General features: G+C 46.3%; 1 protein-coding gene across 1 annotated transcript; it reads right to left on the bottom strand.

The window, feature by feature from the left end:
- Positions 1-2,228: 2,228 nt before the first annotated feature.
- On the bottom strand, positions 2,229-20,170 carry FAM50A (family with sequence similarity 50 member A). The gene is given in 14 exon segments (XM_074278134.1): positions 2,229-3,168; positions 3,333-3,403; positions 3,558-3,606; positions 4,232-4,286; positions 4,647-4,723; positions 5,090-5,151; positions 5,465-5,531; positions 5,839-5,915; positions 6,567-6,658; positions 7,541-7,569; positions 7,571-7,641; positions 7,808-7,892; positions 20,055-20,135; positions 20,138-20,170. Coding segments are annotated over 14 exon segments (972 nt in total). The 3' UTR covers positions 2,229-3,045.
- Positions 20,171-20,280: the final 110 nt, after the last annotated feature.

Here is a 20,280-nt window from a genome sequence, read left to right as displayed (position 1 = left end):
ACTACAAACCCTCAGCTTGGTTTTGCAAGCACACAAACAAGTCCTCTGCTGCCTTGCCAGTCTTTTGGCACTTGACCTCTGTTCCTGGGCTCCCAGGCAACTCCCTGCTCTCTGGCTGGCTGTAGCTTGAGCCTTCCCCAGCCTCCTTGAAGATAGCCCAGATCCTACCTCCTGCCGTCCCCTGTCCCAACTGCTCAAGCCTTCCCTGAGGTTCCCTTTCTTCCAGAATCATCTACTTGGCTTGTACAGTGAGTTTGACGCTGTCTCCATTCAAACATGAGCAGGGCAAGGGCTGTGTTTTTGCCGTTCTTCTATGCCTTGAGCACAGTATGGCATTTACAACATTGTAAGTACTTTAAAAAGCTTTGTTGAAATGAGATAATTCAGATCACTTCCACTTGCTCAGTGATGAAGAGAGCCATCCACACCCACAGAGAGGACTGTGGGAACTGAGTGTGGAACAAACGTAACATTCTCACTCTCTCTGTTATTGTTCGCTTGCATTTTGTTTGGCTTCTCTCTTTTTTTTTTTAACTGGTTTGAGTTGATTTTTCTTGTGTAACACGATAGTTGTATAAATATGTATGCATATATTAGATTTAACCATGTTTAACATAAAAAAAATGTTTGTTGATTGACTGGGGTTTTAGGTACCCTGTGGTTTCCTTCCATCCAGTCATCTCATTCGTGTGTGTGTGTGTGTGTGTGTGTGTGTGTGTGTGTGTGTATCCCACAGATGTTGAAGACAGAAAGGTTTTATACACACACACACACACACACACACACACACACCCCAAAATAATATCAATAGCAGTACTTTTGATAGCAAAGGACTGGAAACAAAGTGGGTGCCTGTGGATGAATGACTGAACATGGAATGGAAATATTATCATGCAGTAAGGAATGATAAATGTGAGGAATTTAGAGAATCACAAAAAGACTTGTGTTAACCGATGCAGTTAAATAAGTATAAGCAGGACAACGATGTACATAATGAACTACATAATGAAGTTAGTTTGGCCTTCGTCCTCAAAGAGGACCATGACATCAATGACATGCAAGTGAATGAACTTAAGTGAGTGCCTCTCTTTGCCCTCCAGAGTCATCTGGCTCCAGGGGCCAGAGGGAGATCAGAATGACGTTAAAGATCACCACAAAGAAGCTAGCGCCAATTACTTTGGAAGCATGTCCATCCTCTTTGACCTAATTGCCTCGTTGGATGCCCCAAGGAAGTCAAAGACAAACAGAAAGGTCCCACGTTCACCAAATCTCCACAGTAGCACTTTCTACAGTAGCAAAGAACTGGAACCAGGGTAGATACCCATTGACTGGGAACAGTTGAACACAGTGCAGTAATTGAATGTGATGGAATATTATTATTTTACCATAAGAAAGGATGATGATGATTTCAAAGAAACCCAAGAAAACTCACGGAGAAGCTGTAAACAGAACTGAACAACCAATCAACAAAATATAACTGCAGAGAGCAAATGAAGCTGAATGGCCCAAGATTCCTCTTGGAATGAGCCAGCTGGGTTCCTAGGGAAGAGCTAAGAAGTGGGGAGCACTAAACAGACACAGCTGCTGATCTGGTCGCTTGGACGAAACCCATGGGTTTCTGTTTGTTTTGTTTTCTTTTGATTCTTTTTTAGAATATAAAAGATGGTTTTCTGGGTAAGGGAGGGAGGCTTATATAGTTACACATTAAGAAGTTTGAAATACAAGACCTCCTATCTCTGGGCCTTTTCTCTGGCTGCCCATCTTTCCTGCTTCCTCATCCTCATCTCCTGGCTTCCTTCAAGTCCCATCTCAAATCCCACCTCCTCCAGGAAGCTTTTCCTGCTCCCCCTTAATACTGATGCCTTGTCTCTGCTGCTGATGTCCCACACAGCCCATCTATGGCTAAAAAAGCCCTTATCTGCATGTCGTCTCTGCCATTAGGCTGTGGGCTCCTCAAGGGCAGCCACTGGTTTTTGCCTGTCTTTGTATCCCAGTGCCTGGCATACAGTAGGGGCTTAATCAATGTTGGATTGAATGAATCTGTTACAAGGAAAAAATGAATGGCCGGCCCCAGTGGGATGACGGCAGAAGAATAAGCTGTATTCAGAAGTAACTAGAGTGAAAACACATTGTTTTTTGTTTTTTTTTTTAAATTAGAAAAAGCATTTGTGCTCCTTCTTTCCCTCAAATCAGGGCTCAGAATATAAGAGTTCCAGTTCTCATGCAAAAGTTTATTTATTCTGAAATAAGAAATGTATAAGTCACAGTAGAATTAGAGAGTACAAATTCAGGAATCAACTCCATGTCACAGCTTCCTCAGTCTGCGTCAATTCCAGGCTCTGCTTCCCAGATGGACCTAAACGACCTGGAGACATTAGAAAAACAGTGGGGGGGAAAAAAGGGAAACAAAACCAGGGGGAAGTTCCATAATGGGGAAAGGACGGACAGGAAGAACAGGGGAGGGAAAGATGTGTAGAGGCAGCGGTGAACGTTCCGTGGCAGGCTTAACAAACGAGGGAATGGATGAGGATGGAGATGAGGTGACGGAGTACGCACTATCTTTTACAGGTGCTCAGCGGATCTTTGGGATGGAAGGGATGGGAGCAAGAGATGGGGGGAGACAGGGAGGGGAAAAGGAAGAAAGCGGGGGAGAAAGAAGGACAGAGAGACAGAGAGAATAAACATATCAGTAATATGGTTCAGACCTCAAGATTGTGATTTGTTTTCTTGTGGGGCTGTGGACGATGATTGCAGGAAGCTGGGAGTGGGGAGCAATGTATACTATATATGTGGGGGGGGGAAACAAGCCATCAGAAGGCTGGATGTAATTGTGGGTGGGGTTGAAAGGGACCTGTGCTTAGTAGCTTCCAGGTGGACCTTGCCCAACACACCTCCCCCAGGTCCCCATATACCCTTCAGGGTGGCAACAGCAGCCTGTGGAGCTCAGCTCAATGCTGAGCGGCCCACAGGGCATCACTTGGCAGCTCCCGCTTGCCCTCAGAAGGCCCAAATCTCCTCCCCCCGTTGCCCTCTTGCCCTCAACTTCTAGCTCCTCATGGTGTACTTGGTCCATTTCTTCTCCGGGTCATAGGGCTCCCAGCGGCTGGCTGGGAAAATATGTTTGTTCTTTTCATACCAGCTTCTCAGCACCACCTTTCCTGCGTGTGACTGCGGGGAAAAGGGGCCAGAGATCACATGCTGACTCCCCACTTAAGCCCCACCGTCTGAAAGGTTCAACCATAGCTTTCCAAGGAGATATCCCACCCCCACCCCAGCCCCAAGTCCCAGCTGCCCAACAACTCTCAAGGCCCACCCCGGTCCTGCCCACTCACCTCATCCTTCTCCACTGTAGCATCATTGAGCAGCCGGACGTCGTCATGGACATCAAAGTTAAAGAGTGGGCCTGGTGGGAAAACGGCGACTGGAAGTCAGGTTTTTCCTGTACTGGTAAGGTGGCCAGTACCCACAGGCAAGAGCCATGGCTGTGGGTGCAAAACTGAGCCCAGGGACTCAAGGCACCCAAAGGAGCCGGAGTTCCCGCCCCCGGGCTCACTCACCACTCTTGCCTCTGGCTTTGGTGACAATGAAGTCATAGAAGCTGCGATGCTGGAGGTCAACAAGAAGAGAGGGGTCATTGAAGCATCTGGCCGAGGTGGTGCCCGGTAACAGTCCAGCGGGATGGGAACGGTGAGTGGCTCCTCCTTACATGCCCAGCCAGCATTCCCTACCCACCATTCCCTGGTCCGTTCCCAAGGGAGGCAGAGCTGCTAAGAGGCCATATGGCGTCAGGGAAGGGGCACTCTATTGGCTTTTGAAAACTCCTCGAGGGAAGGGGCCGTCTTGCCTCTTCGGTATCCCCAGCCCACAGCTCGGTGCCCTGCAGACAGCTGTTTACTGATTGGTTGAGACCTGGCCCCCAGGCCTGCTCCTGCTGCTTAGCTAGCTCCGTGGCCCGGGACACACCCCTGGCTTTCTATTTCTCATGTGTAAAGGACCGTGAGGATGCAGAGAAAGAGGAGCAAAGTGCATTGTCAACCAGCAAGGGCTAGACTGACGTGAGGTGCCATCGGCATCATTTGGACCTCCATCTAAGCCAAACCACAGGAGAAAGGGCCAAAGCTTGCCTGGGACTGTCCCAGGCCGAGGCTTCCCAGGCGCCCTGCCCCGCCCCCCCACGCTGTTTCCCTTCTTTTGCCAAGGATCCCTTGGAGCCAGGAGAAGGAGCACTAACGTGAGGAATGATCAGATCCTCCTTGATGTACATGAGCTGCTCCACTCCTGCTGACCTGAGGGGAAGTAGGGAAAGGAAGTCAGCAGCATGGTCTTCCCCAGCCTCCTCCCTCCCCAGATAAAGAAATCAGATTAGCCAGAATGTGGGGGCAGCCCCCCCACGCGTCCGGATCCATCTCCCATCAGCCTTCCAGCCGACCCAGCCGGATCTGTCAAGAGCCAGTCACATCTTCGGGTTAGACAACAGAGGCAAGGCAGGGCCCTTGGCTCCAGAGGGCCCCTCCTAAAGTGCACATGTTTCCTAGGAGAACAAGGGGAGCCAGGCTCTGGCCTTCTGTCATGAGCGCATTAGCATCACTTAACAAGTGGGGACACGCAACCGGAGGCACCGTGTGCTGGCCCAGGGCCCAACAGACCTCAGCTCACTGAAGTCTTTCCGCAGGATCACCAGAGCTTTCTGCAGGAACTGGTGCATCGAATTCCCCTTCTTCATCTACCAGAGGCAGCGTGGAGACAAAACAATTGAGGAAGGAGAAAGGGACCACAGAGTGAGGGTCATCTTTCCAGTGGGCCAGAGATCTCACTCAGGCCCTGCAGGAAGGAAGAGCAACGGTTCCCCCTTGTGCCCCCTGCTCCAGCTAGTGCCCAGCCCGCCCCTGGGCATCCCACGGGGCAGCCACCCATAGACAACTTGGGCCTCTCCTAGCTCGAGCTGCATTTTACAACCCTCTCCTGTGCTCCTTGCTGAACACTAAGCAATCAGTCTCAAACCGGGGTCTTGCCTGAGGAATGGGACAGCTAAGGCGGTAGCAAATCTAACCTCCCCCTTTTGCTTCTCCCAGATAGCAACGGTCCCTACCATCACGGTTCTCCGGTGCCCAGAGCCATCCCAGTAACTAAACGTGATTTCAATTTCTTCACCTAGAAGTGGCAAAAATCATTGTTCTCGGCTCCAGACTTAGAAGTACTCTGAAATATCTACATTTAGATGTTTCTCACCCCCTCCGGTCACAACTGGAGAAAGGTGCCTTCCCATGTGGGCAGAATCCCTGGGGTTCTTTCAGGGAACCCAGACTACCACGTTGTACCCTCCATGAAGACTAGAGGGAGACTCGCCCCCATTGCCCCCACCGCCCCCACCCCCCTCCCCACCCTCCGCCCCCTCCCTCAAGTTTAGTCCCACAGGGGCAGGCACGTATGGAGTAATGTTTGTCTGGGTATCCTGACGCCTCACTCTTGATCTTCTCCTGCTTGGCCTCCCATTCCTGCCGAAGTTCCTCCCGGAGCCGGTTTTCCTCTTCCTGTGGGAGAAAATGGGAAAGGGGAATGAATAGTGTATTAACAGATGTGGCCACTCTACAGTTTGCTTTAGCTAATTTTCATCACGAGGAAGGGTTCAATTAGGGGAGCGAGCGTGTAAGTGTGTGAGTGTAAAACATGATGTAAAGATAGAAGTGATCGATAAAATGTACCTTAAAAAGAAGGGGGGGCTATTGAGTCCCAATTCCTCCTTCCTCAACATACCAAGGCTCTGCCCCCACCAATACCCTAAAGCGAGACGAGCTTCCCAACTCAAGAGGGACTCGGGCACAAACGGACTGGGTTTACCTCTCGTTCACGGTCCGGAAGAAAGCTGGTGTCCACGTCTGGGTTCTTCCCTAATTTTCTCTTCTTTAAAGGAATCTCTGTAGGGAAACAGATGTATATCATCAACACCCAGTGCCAGTCACTCTACCTCCGATTCCCCCACCTGCCAGCACAACCCTTAAGCAGAGTCCAACACCAACCAATATGTGTTGACAAAGACCCCGTGCTATTTATATGTCTTCCTTACCACTGAGACTGTAGGAACCACGTCTGCTCTTGTTCACACCTACATTGCCTGTGGCGTACAACCACACAATAACAGCTTTCCACCACCTAGGTCCCACATGAGCTTCCAGCCTGACCTTCCCCGTGCTCTCCTACACATCTGGGTCAAACCTCGTAAGCACGCTCTGCCGTTTTTGCTCACGGCCCCAGGAAAGCCCTCCCCGTCTTTTCTGGCTAACTAAATTCTAGCACTCTTTAAGATCCAGTCCAATGCCACTTCAAGTGCAAAATCTTCCCTTGACTGCCCCAGCTGCAAGCCAACACACACTATGTGTTTGGTGATTCCTTCCACTGCTTTATCTTAATTATTCTACCTTTTGCAAAGCTAGCTCCAGGGATGTGGGCTCAGACTCCAAGAGGGCAGGGCCTAAGTTCGGAAATGGCTTGGATCTGATCTGCTTGACTCTGCTGTCCCTCTGGGCATCTCCCTGTCTTACTTTCTCGCAGCAGGTCATCATTCATACCTTCCTCTTCCTCATCCATGGAGAAGGACAGGTTAGAGATCTTCCGCTTCTCTTCCTTCTTGCGTTTCTTTTCTCGCAGTTTCTCTAGCTTTCTACAAGGGTATGCAATAAGCTTTAGCCAGTGGCCTCCATGTTAGTCCTGTCCTCTGCCCACCTCTCTCCGGCCTGCTACAAGTTCCTCTTGTATGGTTCCCCCTGTACTGCCAGCAATGTCTCCTAAGGGAGCTAGCTGGGGTAGAGTCAGGGAATCCCTGGGCAGCTCTTCGCATTTCACTGTAACAAGGGATGCCATGGGGGCCAGAGGGGTAAAAGGGGCTAGTGCTGCAAATTAATGATCTGTTCATAACTCAAGATAGAATTTACTCATAAGAAGGAACACTGGGAAATGAGTGTGGACTGTTTGCATTTTGGTTTTTCTTCCCAGGTTATTTTTACCTTCTGAATCCAATTCTTCCTGTGCTACAAGAGAACTGTTCGGTCCTACACACATATATTGTGTCTAGGATATACTATAACACATTTAGCATGTATGAGACTGCCTGCCATCTAGGGGAGGGGGTGGCGGGAGGGAAGGGAAAAGTCAGAACAGAAGGGAGTGCAAGGGATGATGTAAAAATGCCCCATGCATATGTTCTGTCAAGAAAAAGTTATATTAAAAAAATGCCCTAATCAAAAAAAAAAAATTACTCAGAGAAGAATGGTTAACAGGTATACTATGAATATAAAGAAACTGAATATCAAAAAGTTGATTTTTCAAGGCGTACGGTATATAAGTCCAGCTTTATAAACTTGTTCCAAAGGAAGGAAAATTGTCCCCCTTAGAGAGAGCTCACCATCCCCTCAGAATCCTGGGCAGCCCAATGCTTGTGCTAAAGTAGAGCCCCCATCCTGCCCCTGGTGGGCATCTGGGGGAACTTTCTCAGCCTCCCTCCTCCTCCTCCCCTATCCCACAGGAGGAAGGCCAGGATACCCACAGCTGAAGTTTTTTGGACTGTTCCTTTTTTAGCCAGCTGCTTTTCCCGCTCCTTCACCAGCGCTTCCTGCTTGGCCTTCATGTCATTCAGGGTTACAAGACCTGGCAGATGAAGGACACTGGTAAGGACAGAGCTGAGGCAACGGGCAATGGCCTTATGGTACATAAAATGAATAACTGCATTTTTTGCACAAGCACAACCAGTGAAACCAAGATTAGAAAGAAAGCAGAAAACCCATTAGGGGTTCAGGCACACGTCCCTACTCACCCACAGTGCTGGATCTGAGCTCAGCCTCTACCGCATCATAATGGATTGAGAACTTCTTGTCAATGTTTGCCTTCATGATGTTCTCCTGTTAAGGAAAGCAGAGGCCGTCAGGAATACGACCAAACTCACGAACTGGCAGAGGGAGGAATGGAATCAAGACAGTGAAAGGCTCTCATTTCAACCTTGCAACTGGCTTGCTTGGGAACTCTGGACAAGTCCTTTTCCCTCTAAGGAGTTCAGTTTCTCGACTTGCAAAATGGGGCATCAGCCCCTCCGATTTCTTCCTGCCCCCGATTCCAGCCTCTGACTCTCCTTGCTCCTGCGTCAGGAAAATGTCCACCAGAACTTCCCACAGAACAAGAGCCCCTTTCCTCACTGTGAGGGATGGGTGGGATCTGCAGAGGCTCCAATCCCAATTGGAGCCTCTGACCTGCCCAACCTGTGCCCGACAGCCCCAAATGCCACCTCTTGAGGCCTTTTGTGTCCTTCCTCCTTCCTACACATGCATTCCAGCAAAGTGAAGTCAGGGAGAAGGAAGGGGCGGTAGAGATCAAAGGCAGCTGCCGCCTGGTTCTGCTGATTCTATCTCCCAAATCCACTTTCTTGCCTCTCAGCCAGGCAGCACTCCTGAGTTCAGGCCCTTGGCTCAGTCTCAAAAGCTTTTTGTACATATATGTCCTTTTTCTTCTTCTTCTTTTTTTTTTTTTAAATCTTTCTGGGCTATGGACCCAGTAGTGATATTGCTGAGCTAAAAGGTATGCACTTTTATGACCCTTTGGGCATAGTTTGACATTGCTCTCCAGAATGGATGGATCAGTTCACACTTCCACCAACACTGTATTAATGTCCCCATTTTCCACATCCCCTCCAACATCTGTCATTTTCCTTTTCTATTATATTAGCCAATCTGAGAGATGTGGGTACTTTAGAGTTGTCTTAATGTGTTTTTCTCTAATCAGAATGATTTAGAGTATTTTTAACACATGACTATAGCGTCTTCTAAAAAGTGCCTATTCCTAACCTTTGCCCATTTATCAATTGGGGAATGACTTGAATTCTTATACATTTGGCTCAGTTCTCAATATATTTGAGGGGAAAAGGCTTTTAACAGAAACTCGCTGTAAAATTGTTTTCCTCCAGTTTTCTGCTTTCCTTCTAATCTCGGTTTCACCGATTGAGCCTGTGCACAAACCTTTCAATTCAATGTAACCAACATGATTCATTTTACGTCCCATAATGCTCTTTATCTCGTTGGGTCATAAACTCTTCCCTTAACCATAGGCCAGGTAAGCTATTCCTTGCTCTCCTAATTTGCCTGTGGTATCTTTGTCTAAATCACATACCCATTTTGACCTCATCTTGGTATACTGTGTAAAATGTGGCCCAATACCTACTCTTGATCCTACTGCTTTCTAGTTTTCTCAGAAGTTTTTGTCAAATAGAGAGTTCTTATCCCAAGAGCTGGGTTCTTTGGGTTTATCCAACACTAGATGACCACAATCAGCCACCACTGTGTACCTAATCTATCCCTGTCTCTTGGCCAGCCCCAGATTGTTTTGATGATTACCATTTTCTAATACAGTTTGAAATCTGGAATGACTAGGCCACCTTCCTTCACTTCCTCCCCCCACATTGCTTGCCTTGATATTCTCGACCTTTTGTTCTTTTAGGTTAACTTTGGTATTATTCTTCTAGCTTTAAAAAAGCAATTTTTTGGGTAGTTTCATTGGTATGGCACTAAATAAGTAAAGTGATTTTGGTAAAAATATAATTGTTATCATATTGCCTCAGTCAACTCATGAGCAATTAATGTTTTCCCAATAATTTAGAGTTGACTTTACCTGTGTGAAATGTGTTTTGTAATTCTGTTCAAATAGTTCCTAGTGAACAATCTGGAATTATGCCCAAAAATTTATCAAACTGTGCATACCCTTTGATCCAGCAGTGTCTCTACTGGGCTTATATCCCAAGGAAATACTAAAGAAGGAAAGCGACCTGTATGTGCCAAAATGTGTGTGGCAGCTCTTTTCATAGTGGCTAGAAGCTGGAAGATGAATGGATGTCCATCAATTGGAGAATGGTTGGGTAAATTATGGTATATGAATGTTATGGAATATTATTGCTCTGTAAGAAATGACCAGCAGGAGGAATACAGAGAGGCTTGGAGGGACTTACATCAACTGATTCTGAGTGAAATGAGCAGAACCAGGAGATCATTATACACTTCAATACTGATATTGTATGGGGATGTATTCTGATAGAAGTGGATATCTTCAACAAAGAGAAGAGCTAACTCAGTTCCAATGGATCAATGATGGACAGAATCAGCTACACGCAGAGAAGGAACACTGGGAAATGAGTGTAAACTGTTTGCATTTTGGTTTTTCTTCCCAGGTTATTTTTACCTTCTGAATCCAATTCTTCCTTTGCAACAGCAACAACAGCAACAACAACAGCAACAACAACAGCAACAACAACAACAACAACAACAACAACAACAACAGCAACAGCAACAGCAACAGCAACAGCAACAACAACAACAAAATTCGATTCTGCACATATATATTGTACCTAAGATATACTATAAGATATTTAATATGTATGGGACTGCCTGCCATCTAGGGGAGGGGGTGGAGGGAAGGAGGGGAAAAATTCAGAACAGAAGTGAGTGCAAGGGATAATGTTGTAAAAAATTACCTATGCATATGTACTGGCAAAAAATCTTATAATTATAAAATTAATAAAAAAAATTAAAAAAAAAAAACCCAAAAGCCAAATAGTTCCTAGCTTTGTCTTGGCAAGTACTTTATATTATCTCCACTTAATTTAAATGGAATATATCTTTCCATCTCTCGCTGCTGGTCTTTGCCTGTGACATATAGAAATGCTAATGATTTGTGTGCGTTCGTTTCATATCTTGTAACTTTGCTTAAGTTATTTTTTCAACTCGTCTGTTTTAGTTGATACTCCAGAATTCTCTAAGTCTATCTTCATGTCATCTGCAAAGAGTAATAGTTTGTTTTTCCTCATTGCCTACTCTTAATTCTTTCAGTTTCTTTTCTTTTTTTTGCTGCTAAAGCAAACATTTCTAGTAATATGTTGAATGATAGTGGTGATAATGAGCAACCTAGCTTCACCCCTGACAGAGGGTCATATTTTAACCACTAGTTTTAATGATATATAAACAGTAACGATCCAAAGGAGTGTCAGTCCTCCCTGCCCATTTTAATCTATAAAAAAGAAACTAAAGAACTTGTTGCCTTCCATCTGAAGATCTAGATCTCTGGGTAATACCATGGCTAAAGTTTATGCTTTTAGTCTGTCTAAAAGTTTCCTTAGTTGGAGTATGAGAGATGGACGCATCAGCAGGAATCACAGAGCTTTCATGCCCACTGCACCGAGCATGACTTCTCACTGCAGTCCAGCTTGGACAAAGTCAAACCCAAAAGGAAAGAGTTTGGGGTGCCCTGACTTCATCTAACCAATGGTATCGGCTTCATGCCATCCTACCCAAACAATGAGCCAGTTTGCAGGAAGAGGCGATCAGCATTATACAAAGATTCTACTGGGGAAGTAAGCCTCCTAGCCATACCAGCAATGGCCCTAGCACGGGGTGGGGGGGGCAATTTAGCCATAGAGCAGGACACCCTTGGCTCCCTGACTGAAATGCTGGATGACAGAAATGAGGTTGCCATGTGGACACCATTAAATGGATCCAAATGTATATCCTTATTGCTTGATGGGGGGAGGGAGAAATAAGAAGAGGATACTCACCACAAAATCCCAAATGAAAATCAGGAGATCTCAGCAATGTCTGAGAAAAATACCTATTTTTACCTTGGAATCCCCATGGGGTTTCACACTGCAAGTTCTGCCAAGGATGTCATTACTAATAGGGCCTTGTGGTCAAATCAAATTGGCTCCTTGGCAGAAAGTAGTAACAACAGCTACTTTCATGCTCCTCGTGTCTCATTCCATCTTAAGAATGGTATGGACCCCCAAAATGAACTCAAACTCTTGGAGAGAAAAAGTTGTTTAAATGACAAGCGCTAACTACACCTCCCCCAAAGAGTTAGTATGGATCCCTGCTTCTCATCTATAAAATGGGGGGGGGAGATTAATCTGGTATCTCTAGTTGTAACAGTGACATCAGTAAGTTGGTCACGGAGTGAAGCTTCTGACATTAGGTGATCTGGGCCAATTGTCTCACAGTTGTCTAAGTGATAAGGTTAAGGAACAGAATTCTGGTCTGATCCTTGACCAGGAGAGTTGGGTTTCATATATATCATGTACCCATTTGGACCTTATCTTGGTATATTTCATATAAAGGGGCTCTATGGAAAGAGGATTTGGACAGGAGAGGGCCCAGAGACATTCAACTGGTACCAGATTTCTGTTGATTATTAACTAAAATCTCAACTGAATAAAGAAATGGCTGACTTGGAGAACAATCTGAAATATGTACTTTACTTCAAACAGCATTTAATCAGCAAACCTGATCAGGGAACGGCGTATTCTATGACCTCAATGGCTATGGCCTCCAACTTTTTTGGGAGGGAAGGATCTTTTACCTTATTATCAAAGTAGTGATTCATTCACAGAGCCAGACTGAACTGTGCTTCACTGAACAGGCTAGGAGATTTGTTCTTGGTGTGGGGCTCCTCCATATACCCTCTAGCACCGTGGCCTTCAACTGAGGGGATTATTACCTGGTGGCAAAATGCTACTCCAAATGACTTATCTAAGCTCTTGGAGTGCCAGAAAAAACTGAGATTTGGGTACATTCAACAAGCTGCAGGATCGGGGGAGATCTTAAGACCAGATTTAGACAATAAGAATGGTACCATCACTATTATCATTATCACATCCTTTGAAAATTGATCCTCTGTCTTTCAAATAGCCAGAGCTGGCAAGTCTAAGAAACAGCTTTTGTCTGCCTCTGGTTTAGGAAGGGTACCTGCCAGTGAGGGCCCCAGGATCCCATTAAATGACACTGTATTATTTAAGTTAAATTTAAAAGGTCCTCCCAATATTGATGCATTGTCGGTGGAGTTGTGAAAGAATCCAACCATTCTGGAGAGCAATCTGGAATTATGCCCCAAAAGTGATCAAACTGTGCATACCCTTTGACCCAGCCATACTACTATTGGCCTTATATCCCAAGGAACTACTAAAGAGGGGAAAGGGACCTGTATGTGCCAAAATGTTTGTGGCAGCTCTTTTTGTAGTGGCTAGAAACTGGACAATGAACGGATGCCCATCAACTGGAAAATGGTTGGGTAAATTATGGTATATGAAGGTTAGGGAATATTATTGTTCTGTAAGAAATGACCAGCAGGAGGAATACAGAGAGGCTTGGAGAGACTTACATCAACTGATGCTGAGTGAAATGAGCAGAACCAGGAGATCACTGTACACTTCAACAATGATACTGTATGAGGATGTATGCTGATGGAAGTGGACATCTTCAACAATGAGAAGAGCTAATTCAGCTCCAGTTGATCAATAATGGACAGAATCAGCTCCACCCAGGGAAGGAACACTGGGAAATGAGTGTGAACTGTTTGCATTTTGGTTTTTCTTCCCAGGTTATTTTTACCTTCTGAATTCTACACACATATATTGTATCTAGGATATACTATAATATATGTAACATGTATGAGACTGCCTATCATCTAGGGGAGGGGTGGAGGGAGGGAAGGGAAAAGCCAGAACAGAAGGGAATGTAAGAGATAATGTTGTGAAAATTACCCATGTATATGTACTGTCAATAAAAAGTTATAATAATTTAAAAAAAAGTCATCCCACGTAGGCTAGCCCGATGGGAGGGGAGCCGAGAGGGGTCAGGGCCATGGACAGTGAATATAGACCAGGAATTAGGCAGTACTCCAAAATGAGCTCTGGGGAAGAATATTGGGAGAAGCAATGGAGTTGTTATCAATTGGCACACAATGCATCACAATGTTTCTCTATAATCTATTTTCAAATGGAATCGTACAGTATAATGTTTACTTTGATAGCTTTTATATAGCAGTTTAAATATGCAATAACTTATCCCTCTAAAAGGTAAGATGTGATCCAAAGTACCTGTCCGTCTGTTCTGAACAAAATAAAGACACCTGTCGTAGAATCTCAGCGGGGGGTCCCAGCAGCCGAAGGCCATCGAATCCAAGCCTGACTTGATGCCGGGCCCAGCAAGTATTATCCTGCCTTCACTTTTGAGATCCCTCAAATGCTGAAGCCAGAGGCAGAGAAACGGGCTTGGGAAACATCACATACTGGAAGAATTGTACTGGGAAAGTGTCGTTTTCTAAGACAATCAACAGCCCCCAGCTCCATTTGAGGTGGGAATGTGTCCCTTACATGAACCCTAAATGAATCTCTTTACAAATCCCACCCGTGCTCCCAATAGAACGAGTGGGACTCCTCTTGCTTTGTCCTTAAAGCCGACTATCGCATCCACTCCATACCACTAGTCCCCCAAGTCTTCTCCAGGTTACACAGGTTCAGTTCTTTCAACAACCAGTGCTTTCTCAGCATCCCAGCCCCCTGACAGTTTCTTAGCTAGCAGCTTCGCCTTGAAGGAGGCCATGGTTTGGGAGTACTTAACGAGACACTCTGGGAGTCCACTAACCAGACATTCGAGGGACTGCAAATCTCCATGATCCATCACAACTAGACGGCTCAGTCAAGCTTAACAGTCCTCTCTGCCTATTTCCTTTGCCAAGTATACTACCTCCAACCCTGGGTACATTTAGAACCTTTCTCCTTCCCACCTCTTCCGGTGGAAACTGGAATCAAATCAACATTTTCATTGCCATGAGAAAGGGCATATGAATCAGCTCCCCTAGGCTTCCAATTACCTTCTTATGAGTCCCAAGTCAAAACAACCCTGCTTGGAGGCACTGTTCTCTAGAGCCCTAGCTTCCTCTTTTTTAAAAAATAGTCACAGAAGACTTTATTAATGACAAAACAGATGGACCAAGTCTAGCAATTAGAAAAAGTTGGGGAGAGCTTTATGTATTGAAAACTTAGGGTTTCACTGCAAGGTTAGGATTAGGGTTAGGGTTAGGGTTGTAAAATGTAAGAGAGATAAGGAAGGACCCAGGGTATCTTAGAGGAAGGTATTGTTATTAAAAAAAAACAAAAACAAAAAAAAACTATAAGTCAAGATGTAGCTTTTACAAAAAGACAAATAAGTCAGGTTGGGCCTTTTCACGAGACACACAGAGCAACAAATAAGTGATTTAGAGTTCAGTTTCTAAACTGGTTCACTACCCAGTCTTATGGACTTATGGAACGTAGGGCTCCATGATTTATCATCAGTAAATCTTTGATTTGCATACTAATTTTATATACTTATGTACCCAGAGTCTGTAAAAAAGGGTTACCAGTGGAAAAAAAATTAAGAAGCCGTGCTAGAGTCTCCCGCATTAGAAAGGAAGCTTCTTGAGGGTGGAGACTATCTACTCCCAAATTAATTCCTTAAGGGCAGGAACTTCTTCTTTTAGTCCTTACATCCCTAGACCAGTGTGTGGTTCATACTTTTCAACACCTTTGGGAAACAGATGGGACACGGGAGATTGTGTGGGGGAACGCCTAGGGCACTGTTCTGGGACTCGTGGTCACCCACTGAGGATGACTTGATTACAAGTACATACACAATACTGATGGAATCTAGCTTCTAGGGGAGACAGCAGTAGGGAGGGCCCGCTGACCTGGGGGTGCTTCGGTTCTAACAATCTGTCAAGGATTTTAAAGTCTTCTGGCTTTGGAATCAGTGATCCCAAGGTCTCCCCGACTTTAGAGTACTATTGTTCTGGCAATCTGCCCATCAATGATTGCAAAAGTCTTCTGGCCTAGGAATAGAATAATATGTTTTCCCTTAGACTCTAGGGAATATGTATTAGGGATCCTGAGACTCTCTGACCCTAGAGTGCGATTGTTCGGACAGTGTCAATGGTTCTGAAGTCTTCTGGCCCCAGGCTAGGCCCAGATCGGCTGGTCAGTGATAACCAAATTCCTGAGCCCCCTCCTCAGCTCTGCCTCTAGAGCATAAAATTAGCCTACGAGTGACATGAAACACCTCATCTTTCTGTCTTCTTCCTATAAATGTATCTTCTTGCTCCTGGTCCTATGATAAATCCTTTTGGAACTTAGCCCGCTTCAATTGGCATTACAATTACAATAAACTTTGACACCAGTCTGCGATCCCCAACCTTCTGGGGTCCCTTCTCAATCTCCATATTTGATGGCCCGCGCCAGGGAGAGTCTGGACTCCTCTAGTTTGATTCCCTCCTAGTCAAGGTAAGCCCCCCATTTGTTTTTCTCCCTCAACCCCATAGCTGGGACATCCCAAGCAACTGGGAGAAGACTTGTCTGAGTCACGTTGAGCTCCAAGCTCAGCATGTTTCCCTTGACTGGGGACGACCAGACTTGGAAATTCTTGCAATTTTTGGCAAAGTCCTAGGGAACCTTTGCCACCTTTTCACTGTCTCTGGGACTCCGGAGGAGGCGAAGTACAACAGGATGGCTTTTGGCAAAGCGAGACAGTGCTCTAGCACGTCATTTTTGTCTGTGTCTCTGTGCAGAATGTCTGTGTCATGTTTGTTCTGTGAACTAGCTTCTGTAACCTGGAAAGATTAAAATGCAACTAGGAAAAAACCCCCAAACCCTAACCCTAAATGCGCTGTATTAGAATGCTGCGATTTTTCCTGAGGACTCTGCTCTGGCCCAGTTGGGGGCTACACAAGTTAGCTAATTAAAATTAAAATAACATCTTATGACTACGAACCACTACATAGAATTCCCAATCCCCTTATTTTTGTCCGCCTGCATTTCGGATTTCCTTCACAGGCTAATTGTACACTGTTTCAAGTGCGATTCTTTTTGTACAGCAAAACAACTGGACATGTATACATATATTGTATTTAATTTATACTTTAACATATTGAACATGTATGGGTTAACCTGCCATGGGGAGGGGGGAGGAGGGGAAAAATTGGAACAAAAGGTTTGGCAATTGTCAGTGTTGTAAAATTACCCACGCATAGATCTGGTAAATAAAAACTATTATTATTTTTTTTTAAAAATAACATCTTAGCAGACCCTCAAAGTTTTGAAAACAATGACTAGTAAGTTTGGCAATTAGTCATTTTAAGATGGCAAGAAAAATTCCTGAAACATTAGGGCTAATTCCAGAAATTTCCCTCATTCTGAAAGAAAAAGAAAAAACAACCTAGCAATTTTTTGGCTAACCTTTCCTTGACTCCTGTCTTGTCGAATCCCTTTGGAAGAGCGCCCCAGAACGTATTAAGGGACCCTCTTCACTCCACTTCCCGCAGTCCTGAGTGTACCTCAGTTGTGGGGATTGCTAACAAGATCAGTATAGCCCAAGCCCCTGTGTTTGCTAAATTCTCTCATCTCAGGTCAGATTAAAACTCAAGTTCGGCCTCACCTGTGGAAATAGGGGAAGCAGCTGTGGGGATCCCACACAACCTTGCTGAGACGCCTCCTCAACCCAGCTTGGGGGAATGGGGATGGAGTGGGGGTCATGGCCGGCATTCCCTGAGCCCCAGCACCTCAAACTACCATCAAAGGGAGCTCCTGGCACCAGTCCCCCCAGATTTTAGCAGCTTCTGTCCAGCAACGGCCTGGGAAGAGTTGGGGTGCCCTGGCAGCGCCCAGCTGGCAGTGTGAGGGGAGAAAGCCAGTCAGCCTGGGTATTCGGTAAGCCCACCATTCTCTGGGCTGTGGATATGTATTGGCTATGTCATTTTCGGCAAATTATTTTATCTCTGCCCACTTTTCTGATTTGTCAAGAGAAATAATAGACATTGTTGTGAAGTGCTCAGCATGAAACAAATGCTATATGAACGTTAGCTGCTTTATTGGCTAGAATTGCTTCATGCTTGCTAACTATGGTCGCATGACCAACAGATAAATGACTTCTATGTGTGTGTAAAGAAATTTGGAAATGGGTTTGAGATGTGATAGTAAAAGCAGTCTTGAAGGAGTTCTCTGAAAGCACTAAAGGCTTACTTTTAGGGAAACAGAAAAGCAGCTTGCTAACTCTGGCCACAAACAAGCCTGCTTTTGAGTGACCTAGAGTCAGACTTCTGAGGGCCCTGTCAGTAAAAACTGGCACCGTGACCCTTTCCTGGCTCACAAAGGAGAAATGGCTTGTGTGAAATTGGAAAAGAACCAAAAGGCAGTTCGGCCTGTCTGGAACATTTCATTAGAATTTAGGGAACCTCATGAACTAAAAGTGAAGTCGATTTAAAAATCGGTTGTATCTCAGTTTGAAGAATTGTTTTGTTTTCTCCCTACAATAAAGGGGAAACTAATTTAAGAGAAAGACTATTTGGCTATTAGGAAAATTCTAAAATTGTTAACTGGCATTTGGAGTTCTAGTCACGTTCAACCCCAAATTGGTAATTACTGTGGGTGGAACAAGAGGGATGAAGTAAAAGCCTTATCAGTGTGAGGTGTGCAGCACCTTCCTCCTTCACAGAGTGGGGGGAGCCCATGAAAACACCTAGAATGGTTGGGGTGGGCAACAGCAAGCTCAGCCCCTTCCCTGGGGTCTCTGTCAACTCCCCTTCATTCCTAAGCTCGCCAGTTTGTTTTTTTTTTTAAACCATCAGGAGAAGCAAGGTTATCAGCCCTAAGAAATGACCTGTTCAGGATGTATAGTTCCTAAAAAAGGGATGTGTTTGCTCGGTATCGATAAGCTTGTTTAATGATTGATCCTTTGCACCAGGAGAAGTTTAAACATCTCCAACATGTGAAGCAAAACCTGTTGTGTGTGTGTGTGTGTGTGTGTGTGTGTGTGTGTCCTGGTAAACTTTAAAGCCCTGAGCTGGGATCAGCAGAATTGGCTATTAGCGATAACATCTCTGGGGTCTAGAAGTGATATTCTTTTGGAGCTGACTGCCTAATGGATCATGAAGTTGATAACCCACTGTTGGAGAGCCGCCCTAAGTCTCTGAGGGGAATGCCTTCTTGAAATGTCTAGCTGGAGTTCCTATCTGAGCAAGAGCTGGGAGGCTGGGGCAGGCCCCTCAGACCCGATTTCCAACTGAATTCTACCTCTAGGCCATAACATTGGTATATCCAGCACATGAAGAACTGGACCCGTTTGCGTCTCCTTTTCTCGGTCCTTTGCTAACTCCTTTTGGTATTTATAGCTGCTTCGATTAACGTTACGATTACAATAAACTTTGCCCCTTGACTTGGATTTGGGTTCAAACCTGCACATTCTTTTTTTCCTGAGGCTGGGGTTAAGTGACTTGCCCAGGGTCACACAGCTAGGAAGTGTCTGAGGTCACATTTGAACTCAGGTCCTCCTGACTCCAAAGCTGGCGCTCTAACCACTGCGCCCCCTAGCTGTCCCACCTGCAAATTCTTTTGAGACACCTCCCGGAGCCCCCGCCCCCTGACCTTTGGGGTCTCTCCCGAACCTCGACAATTCGATACGGTACAAAGGATAAGTTTTCCTAGTCCTGGCACTAAGAGGCTCCCCAAACACAGCAGAAACGGAATGTTAGTCAGATCCCAAGCAGAGCCCGAAGAGCCGGGGGTCAGCCAGCCAGCCCCCCGGGGAAGCCTGTCCTCACTACCCGTACAGCCCTAGAAACGGCAGCGCCCCAACCCCAGGCCGGCGGACAAGCCCCTGGGCAACCAGCAGAATTACGGGGTCCCCGACTCCAGGAGCCAAGGGGGCGGAGAAAAAAGACACACAACCATATGGCACTTTAAGGTTTACGAGCTATTCCCGAGGAGCCTGGCAGCTCTCTGCTGCCCCCTGGCGGCCGCGACGCGCCGGCGTCAGGGCAACCAGCGCAATGGCGCCGGGGGGCTGGGCCCTCTCCAGGCTTAAAACACCACCGGCCAACGCGATCTCATCCCAACGACCCTTTTCACTTGGTTCGGTCCCACGGGCGGCAACGGCTCCAACTCAGGCTGGCGTCCGGCACTTGCACGGAAGAAAGGAGGGCTACGTTCGGCACTCATAGCGCGTCCTGGGCCCGGGCGCGCGGCGGGAGAGCGAGCTCGAAGCGATGGCGGAACAGAATGAACAGGTCTCCCTTCGCCAGAAGGTGGCACACGTCACGCATGCGCAGACCCAGCGGGCCGCAGCGCTTCCGGCCCACAAGGCTTAGCGGCGCGGCCAGCGCGCATGCGCGGGGACTGGGCCCCTCCCTTCCCCCCGTCTTTTTTTTTTTTTTTCCTCCCTCCCTCTCACTTCAGCGTTCCGCTGTTTCATCTGCTCAATTTGTTCCCGCAGTTCCTCCCGCTTCTTCACGAGATGCACGGCGCGGCCCGGCCCGCCTCGCCGGCAGCACCCTTGTAGTGAGCCATGGTAGTTTACGGTCGGCGGTCCCTTGGGCCGGGAAGCGGAAAAAAAAAAAAAAAAAAAAAAAGCCCACCATGACGTCACAAAGATGCCTCGTCCCGCACCACGTGAACAG

This window comes from Sminthopsis crassicaudata, chromosome X, assembly GCF_048593235.1.
Source record: "Sminthopsis crassicaudata isolate SCR6 chromosome X, ASM4859323v1, whole genome shotgun sequence".
Classification (NCBI taxonomy): Eukaryota; Metazoa; Chordata; class Mammalia; order Dasyuromorphia; family Dasyuridae; genus Sminthopsis; species Sminthopsis crassicaudata.
Note: the sequence above shows the minus strand (reverse complement) of the source record. Positions and strands in the feature narration are given on the sequence as shown.